The 8,733-nt window shown below is 49.2% G+C and overlaps 1 protein-coding gene across 1 annotated transcript; it reads left to right on the forward strand.

Moving 5' to 3' along the window:
- Positions 1-411, forward strand: LOC104584041. The gene has a single exon (XM_010238141.1). It carries the CDS (start codon positions 1-3, stop codon positions 409-411), a length of 411 nt encoding a protein of 136 aa, XP_010236443.1.
- Positions 412-8,733: the final 8,322 nt, after the last annotated feature.

Raw genomic sequence — 8,733 nt, forward strand, 5'->3', positions numbered from 1 at the left:
ATGGCGCTATACCGCTTTCATGTGCAGAAGATTAGTGGCCACTTGGAAGGGTGTGAGTTTCATCATATACCGCGGGCAGAGAACGAGGCAGCCGACACTCTGTCGAAGTTGGGATCAACGCATCAGGCCATCCCGGCTGGTGTTGCATTGGAACATTTACGCAAGCCATCCATCAAGCCGTCATCAGAATCAGAGTCAATATTTATTCCGGCAAGCTCAGAAACTAATGTCACTCCAATGGAAATTGACAGCGGCAGCGGTTCCGGTAACCCGGGGACTGAGCGTCCTAACTCGGCTGAAGCAATGGCGGTTGAACCAATGGAGATAGACGAGCTAGTCTTCGTAACTCGTCCTGTGCCGGCTTGGGCGCAACCGATAATGTCCTATCTCAAGGATGGAAATCTGCCGTAAGAGGAAGTGTCGGCAAGGCAAATTCAGAGAAAGGCAATGGCATACACCATTATCAATGGCGAACTATACAAGATAAGTGTTACTAACGTCTTGTAACGCTCTGTTGAGCCGGAAGAAGGACAAGAAATACTCCGGGGTATTCACCAGAGAGAGTGCGGTCATCATGCATCCTCAAGAACATTGGTGGGCAAGGCATTCCGGCACGGTTTCTACTGGCCGAGTGCGCTACAGGAAGCAGAAGACATGGTCAGGAAGTGCAATGGTTGCCATAAGTATGCCAGCAAAATTCATATGCCGGCATCGGAGCTTAAGACTATCTCAATCACTTGGCCATTTGTTGTTTGGTGTTTGGATATGGTGGGACCTTTCAAGAGGGCGGGAGGAGGCATGACGCATATCCTGGTCATGGTTGACAAGTTCACCAAATGGATTGAAGTAAAGCCGATACGGAAGTGTGACGGCAAGACTGCGGTGTCATTTTTGAAAGACATTATCTTGAGATACGGTTACCCGCATAGCGTCATCACGGATAATGGAACAAACTTTGCAGAAGGGCCTTTTGCGCGACTTTGCGCGGAAAAGAAAATCCGGCTGGATATCGCCTCAGTGGCACATCCTCAGTCCAACGGACAAGTTGAGAGAGCAAACGGCATGGTTCTAGCCGGCATAAAGCCTCGGCTAATTGAGCCACTGGAACGCACTCCAGGATGCTGGCTAGATGAACTCCTAGTTGTGCTATGGAGTCTCAGGACAACTCCAAATCGCTCCACAGGCTATACGTCATTTTTCCTTGTATACGGGGCGGAAGCTGTCTTACCAGCCGACATTGAACATGACTCTTCACGAGTGACCATGTATACGGAAGTTGAGGTAAAAGAGGCCCGAGAAAATGATGTCGACCTGCTCGAAGAAGCACTGGAATTGGCCCTATCTCGGTCGGCCATCTATCAACAACACCTAAGGCGTTACCACAGCCGGAAGGTAAACCCGCGGGTATTCCGGGAAGGAGATCTTGTGCTCCGGCTTGTGCAGCGAACAACCGGCATGCATAAACTGTCGCCCCCATGGGAAGGACCCTTCATTGTGAGCAAAGCGTTGCACAATGATTCCTACTGTCGCCCCCATGGGAAGGATCCTTCATTGTGAGGATAGACCGGTCTGGCGAGGAAACCAAGAGGCCATGGAATGTAGCTTTGCTTCGTCCGTTCTATACTTAAGAGATGAGTATTTGTATCGTTTTTTTTCCTTATGTTGAATATTTTGAGACAATGAATTTTCCGTCGGGTTCTTAAAAGGAACCCGGGGACTTCCATGCTATATGAGTGTTGTATTGCATTTATCTATTTGTATGTCGGCATGGCTTGATTGTGTAATCTTATGTCGGTTTAGTAGTGTGTCGGTACCGAAAACCTCCTCTATGACTTAGCTGTTGTCCGCAACCCGGCTTCATGGCAAGCTAGAGTATGGGTACAAAATTACTGAACACATGAAAAACGATTGCGGAAATAAGCAAATGAGCGGGCCGAGATGCGCGTTATTTTACCTAACCCGGCATTTTCTTCCTATATCGGGCATTTCCAGGCGAGTTTTTTGAGTTTAAGCCTTTTTGAAAGGACTATTCTATGACTTCGTGATTCATACGTCAAACGCCGACAAGGCAGACAAAGAACCGAGGTCATATAATTTTACCAACAGAAAAAATAAACTTGGGGATTCGGTTGGGAACTCGATAATTAAAAAGGCATAAGCAAATTAAAAATATTGTGCGCCACAACCAAAAGTACTTCAAACTGTTTACATATGCACCCGGCATCCCTGGGATCTGATAGCTTTAAATGTTTGTTCCGACATAGCTAAGCTCAAGCAGAAGGGTTGTTGGTGCCGGCACTCGGAGCGTCTGTCGCGGTGGAAGTCGACTCGACCACAATCTCTTCATCGATTTCCTCTTCATCTTCCTCGGCCGCTTCCTCGTCCGCGTCTGATATCGGACCCTCCATGAATTTATGCACGTCAGCATATTGGATGAAGGAGTAGGCCCATTCCTGGCGCTTCGCGATCAGCTCCGGGTAAGAGAGGAAGGGAGAGGCAACGCGCATGGACTGCAGCACATCGAGGTTAACGCCGTCGTACTAGGAAAGTACGAACGACAGAGCCTCGTCAGCGCTGACACGAGCGGCCGACTCCTGCCACTCACTTAGCCGGTCCTCCACCCCCAGGAGACGCTTGGCTAGTTTCGGGATGCCACTCGGAGCTTCTTCTCCCGGCCACAAAGCTCGGAAGGCGCGGATGCCGGCATTAAGCATGTCGACCCCGACGGACTTCAGTGGCTTGACGCGGGTCCAGATGCTGATGAGGTAGTCCTCCACATCGTACTGCGAGGGCAATGCCTTGGCTGGATCCCTTCTTCCGCGAGCTCTGATCACGGCGGCCTGAGCACTCTTGGTAGAGTGGGGAAAAAATTATGACAAGGACAAAGGAGGAATAATGAATCTCGGCATACTTTTGTTGTCGGCTTAGTGATCAACGGAAGGGATTTGAGTTCAGGCAACTTACTGGCTAGCAGTCCATCTATCTTGCCGAGATCCTTAGCGCACTGGTTGAGCGTGTGGGTGCTCTCGGCCTTATCCTCCTCAACAGACGTGGCTCGAGCCTCGGCCTTGGCGACAAGATCCTTACATTTCTGTACTTCGCCTTCCAAGCAGATCTTCTCATCGGTTTGAGTGGAGAGGGCCAAGGTAAGTTGAACTACCTCAGCCTTGTGCGCCTTAGCTTGCACTTCAAGTTGCGCCCTCAGCCGGGCCACCTCGTCTCGGTGTTGTTCCTCCAGCCGAGTTTTCTCCCCTGTTTGAAAGACATTGATTATAAGACTCTAAGATTGAAATGGATGCAACCCGAGAAAAGGACTCGGTGACACCTTGCACTTCTGCGATGCGCTTCAGGAGCTCCTACACTTGAGTGTCATTCCTAGCTGCGTACGAGGGCACATTTCAGTCTTCACAATACATAGATAGTTGAACATAGCTTTTATGTCGGTGGAAATGTACTTACTCTGGTTCTGCCGTTCGGCCACCAAAGCTTTGTGTTCCGCCGCCAGTTTCCGGTGTGCTGCGAGCAGAACTTTAAAGGTGGCGGTGCGCTTGTTCATGCAGCTCTGCAAGACAATGATCCACAGTTAATTCTATTGCAGTGGCAGGTCAACAGCTATAAGCTTCAGGCCGACTATTCTAAACCCGGCCTGAATCTCGGGGAATAGTGTTTGAAGTTTTTAAGGTTCAGGCCGACTATTCTAAACCCGGCGTAAATCTCGGGGAATAGTGTTTGAAGTTTTTAGCTTCAGGCCGATTATTCTAAACCTGGCCCGAATCTCGGGGAATAGTGTTTGAAGTTTTTAAGCTTCAGGCCGACTATTCTAAACCCGGCCTGAATCACGGGGAATAGTGTTTGAAGTTTTTAAACTTCAGTTCGTTTATTCTAAACCCGGCCTGAATCTCAGGGAATAGTGTTTGAAGTTTTTAAGTCTTGCAGAGTGTTTGGAATTTTTTGAGATAAGCTTCAGGCCGATTAATTCTTACTCGCCCTAAACCTCGGGGACTAGGAATATGCATACTGGAGATAGAGTAAAAAACTTCAAAGGAATTTTCCGTACCTCGGCAGCTCGGCTGGACTCAAACAGGGCGACCCTCGGCTGGAACATCCGGGCCGACACCGACTCCGGGGTCGCCGCCACAGGTGCTAGCCCCACTAGAGCGTTCTGCCGCGCTGTCTGGATGGTGTCGGAGTTCACCTTGTAGCTGTTGGCGCTGTTCCAGTCCATCACATACTAGCCAAGCGACCCCCAGCTATGCCTGCTTGCTGTCCTAAGGGGAATTGCCTGAGTACCCCGGACGGATGGCGAGACGGAAGAACTCGCAGGCTTTTGTCCCGCCGGGATGGCGGAGCTCCTAGTCTTCTTGGCTCATGCAGCCGCTAGTTCAGTCGCTTGCGGCAGCGGCGGTGTTGCTGTTGTTTGGGGTCCTTGGGGTTGTGTGGCCGGCTGTTGAGGAGCATACGTGGCCAGTGGCGGTGGCTGTGCGTTAGGCACTTCCGACGAAGGAGCAGCCCCGGCTGCCGAGGTCCCAGCCGCAGATGTCCCAGCTTGTGTGACGCTCGAAGCGTCGATGCCAGGGCCGACATCTCGGACGGGAGATGTCGGATCTGCGGCGGTCTCGGTTTCTCTCGTGGCCTGAGCTGAAGGCTCTGCTCGCGGAGACGAGGATGCCGGAATCTCAGATGCAATGCAAGTCCTGTGTAGCCGTTAGGGCCTCCCTGCAAGAATGAAAGTTTGTCAGCTTCATGACGATTAAGAAAAATACCGACATTGGAAGATCGAAATGCTATAAATCTAACCCGACGACCATGGGCTTCGGCTTTGGCTGTCGCCCAGCGGTTTTCTTCCGCTTCAAGGTCCTGGGGAGGTCGGTCTCGGCGATGCGCTTCTCGCCGGCCGATACCGTAGCGGCAGCCGGACCCAACGCCACAGCAGGGGCAGGATCATCCGAGTCAGCTGTTTCCGGGTCAATGCAGGCATGAATATTTTGGTGATATGTATTTTGATATCTATGAGAAGATGTTGGGAGTCAATACCTACGGCACGACGGGGGCCGGCATGAGAGATCGGCATGTGGTCCTCCGAGTCCGGATCGTTCTGAGCAGCGGCCAAGCGCTCGCTCCCGAAGCGCTTATCCGGCGAATGCCCGTCTTCATTGCGCTGAAGAGTAAATCTCTGCACAAAAGTATAAGGTTGCGCCAGGATAAGTCATTGTCAGATGGAAGCCAGCATAACAATCATCACGGATGAAAATTGAAGACATACACAAATAAAGACTTACCGGATGCGCACGGTTCTTCCGGCTGAACGGAATCATGCCCCAAACACAGTGCTCGGACAGGTTCGTCTTGGCAATCGCTTTAACTCGGCGCCGGACTTCGAGTTTGTCCAGCCAGACGGTTGAAACTCGATTCGGGTCGAATTGGCCGCTATAAAAGCACATCTTGTGTGTCCGGTGTTGGAGCGGGCATACCCGCCGGAACACAAATGTCGCCAGAAGGTCGTCGGCCGTCATCCCGTTCTCCTTGAGCTCGATGATGCCCACATGAATGTCATTGATCTCCGGAAGTGAGTCTTTGGGGTCATGTTTCCAGTTCTTCATTTCCTCTGGTGGACCGACTACGAATCCCGACAGGTTGATCATGAAATCTGAGATATCACATAGTGCCATCCAAAGATTTAGTGATTACAATCATCCAATTTAAAGGAAAGATTACACTACTCATTTTGCCATTCACAACGCACAGGAAGTGTGGCCATAGATGGAACTACGGATACAAGAGACCTATCCGGAAAAAGCTGTCAGAACCTCGGGAGTAGCTGCGGAGAGTATGGGAACACGTACGCATCTGCCTTCTGTTCCCCGTATAGGAACTGACGTGTAAGGTACGTACTCTCGAATACTCTTGGTGGGCCACGTGCTGGAGTAAACCCATCCACTGGAAACTCATGGAGCATCTCAGGAGCAGGAGGTCTCGGAGGGTAGCGAACTTCATTCTCGTACATTCCTGCATCAACCACGATGGAGAGGCGACCGAGTGCTATCCACAGCTGCTTGCGGTAGTGGTCGATCTCGGCTCGCATGTTTGCCATCATGTGCTGCTGGCTTGTCACAAAGTTGCAGAGATCATAGTTGTCATTTGCAACCTTCTCATCAGGCAAGCCTGGAAGTGTGAAGAACTTGTTCTCGCATGTGATGAAGCCCCTTGGGATATTCTTGAACGGTCCTTTGTCCAGCCTTTCGTACTTCCTGCGGAGTAGGGTCACGCACATGTACGCCACCTGTTGGATGGCCAACTTGATGGTATGCCCAGTTCCCACTGCTTTGTGCATTGGAAAATTTTCTGAAGGCACGTCTTGGTGGAGGCGGACAACGGCACGGTAGTACTCCTGGTTGAAGTAACGATAATCCTCGAATACCGTGTACTTCGGCTGGTATCGGAAACCGATTTGCCTCATGATCTCACGGAGCACCTCAGGAAAACCTTGGGTTGTCTCACAGTTGGACATAAAGACCACTTGTGGACGAGGAGGAGTGTAGAGCGACATCTGAAAGAAAGTGATTGCAGGATTAGAACTTTGGAAGAACTAGCTTTATCTATGCACTATAGATATGAGCTAAACAATAAAGAATGGTCTTTTCTCTGACAATGAAAACCACAAAAGAACTTGAATGCCACCAACTAAAAGGAACTACGGAAAACAAACCCCGAGATACCTAGTTTATAAACTGAGGAAAGAGGTTATTTTCCAAAACAAGAAGGGTGGGTGGGTGGGAAAAGAAAAAAAATCAGAGTCTACTTTTCCATTTTTCAAATAGTTTAGAGATGAAAATAGTTACTAGACTCAACTTCGACCATTCCTAACCAGGGAGAAACCTAAGGGCAGCGAGGCTCTGATACCAAATTGTGAGGCCTCGAGACTGAATTTATGCAATTTAGCCCCAAATGCTAACTCGCGCATAAATCAAGCCCCAGTGCCTCCCTACGATGAACACTTCACAACATACACGCAATGTGTTCACCGCAGGTTGGAACAAAAATGATATCATTACATCACTTCTAAGACACAAGATTAAGTCAAGCTCATACATGGAGCGAATTACCAAGTTATTACAACTCACGGACACATGTCCACAATCATCACCACACCAGCGGAAGCAAATTAGGCCCGAGTACGGACAAGTTACAATTATTGGCTAAGAGGCTGAAACTGAAAAGGAGAGCCCGCCACAAGTTCACAGAACCCTGCTCTGGAATCTCCTGGCTAAACGTCGAAGCTGTCGTCGTCGAACTGCACGAAGTAACCACTCACCTGCTCCTCCGGAAATTCTGGAGAAAACAATGTTGCACAGCAACTGAGTACAAAGTACTCGCAAGACTTACGGGAGATCTAAACTAGATATGCAACAAGTCTCAAAGGACGGATAAAGTGGGGTTATGCAGCAGTAGATATATCTAGAGAGACACACTAATGACATCGTCTAAGTAGAGGATAAGAAGCGTCTACCAAGTGAGGTGATTAACCAATTTACTAAACACCAAACAACACAATCCTCATATCACCCCCTCAACACCCTGTGAGGAAGCAATCCAAAGGACACTCACACTTAAGCAGTTTTAAGCATATCCATGATTAAGGCTAATTACTACTAAAGTTTAAGAGATTAAGTTAATTAATTGGTATGAGTTTTCTATGATCAAGTAATGACCAACCAAGTCGTCCATGACCGCGGACACGGCTTTCCGAAAGATTTATCCCTGCAAGGTGTGCCAATTTACCCGTACACGTTCGTCCAACCCTTGACGCCACTAGCATGGAACACACGCAAAAGCATGTGCCGGCAGGATTGAGCGACAAGACGTTTCCAAGCCCCACAACTAATTTAGGGAACCACCCAACTGAGTCTAATCCGAGAAGAGAGCCCAGCCGAAGCGTCGTACGGACTCAAGAGTTGCGGGAACAGCTGGTAGTGGTTCAGTGTCCGCAGAATGACCACTCCAGACGTGTGCCGCAGTCCTATATGTATGCAAAGTACCAACAAATCTTCAAACACAACACCAATGTATATGCGATATGCCAAATGGAACGCCCGAACTATGTGGCCCCTGGAAGAGCTATGAAACGAGTACTAAACCGAAGGGGAACTCATATATTCTCCCACGAACGGTTAGCGCGAAGTTTCTTGGGTCGGCGAAAACGAGAACTCAGTTCTTAGGTCGGCGCCAATGGAACAAACACCAATGCGTTAGCACGGCCTCCCATCGTTGCCTTGTGCATGTAATAACAGGTCACCGCTTAATAATTGCAAATACATACAGAAAGTAGCAGGTGGATGTAGCAATTGTATAACCCCAAGTAAGGACACTAGACTAGCAATCTAAGCAAACTTCTAATGACCAACTAGGGCAATAACAAACATGTGACATGGTAATAGGATAAGGAACAAGACAACATGCATCTGAGTAGAGCTGACTAAAACTATGCAAACCTAGAGGCAACGTGACAATAACCGAGAACGTAAAGAATGAGAAAGAGGCATCGGATATAAACAACATGTTCAAGGAATGGCTCCTTGCCTGGATTCTCGGTCGCTGGGCACCGAGAGAGGGGATCCAAAGAAGTGTGGAAACCCAGATCGTCGCGGAGTAAGTCGGAGTCGCTAATGATAAGATCCAAACACACAAGGTAGGTAGGAATAAGCATACATAGAGTGCAATGCGCAATCAAGGATG

This window comes from Brachypodium distachyon, chromosome 3 (assembly GCF_000005505.3).
Source record: "Brachypodium distachyon strain Bd21 chromosome 3, Brachypodium_distachyon_v3.0, whole genome shotgun sequence".
NCBI lineage: Eukaryota > Viridiplantae > Streptophyta > Magnoliopsida > Poales > Poaceae > Brachypodium > Brachypodium distachyon.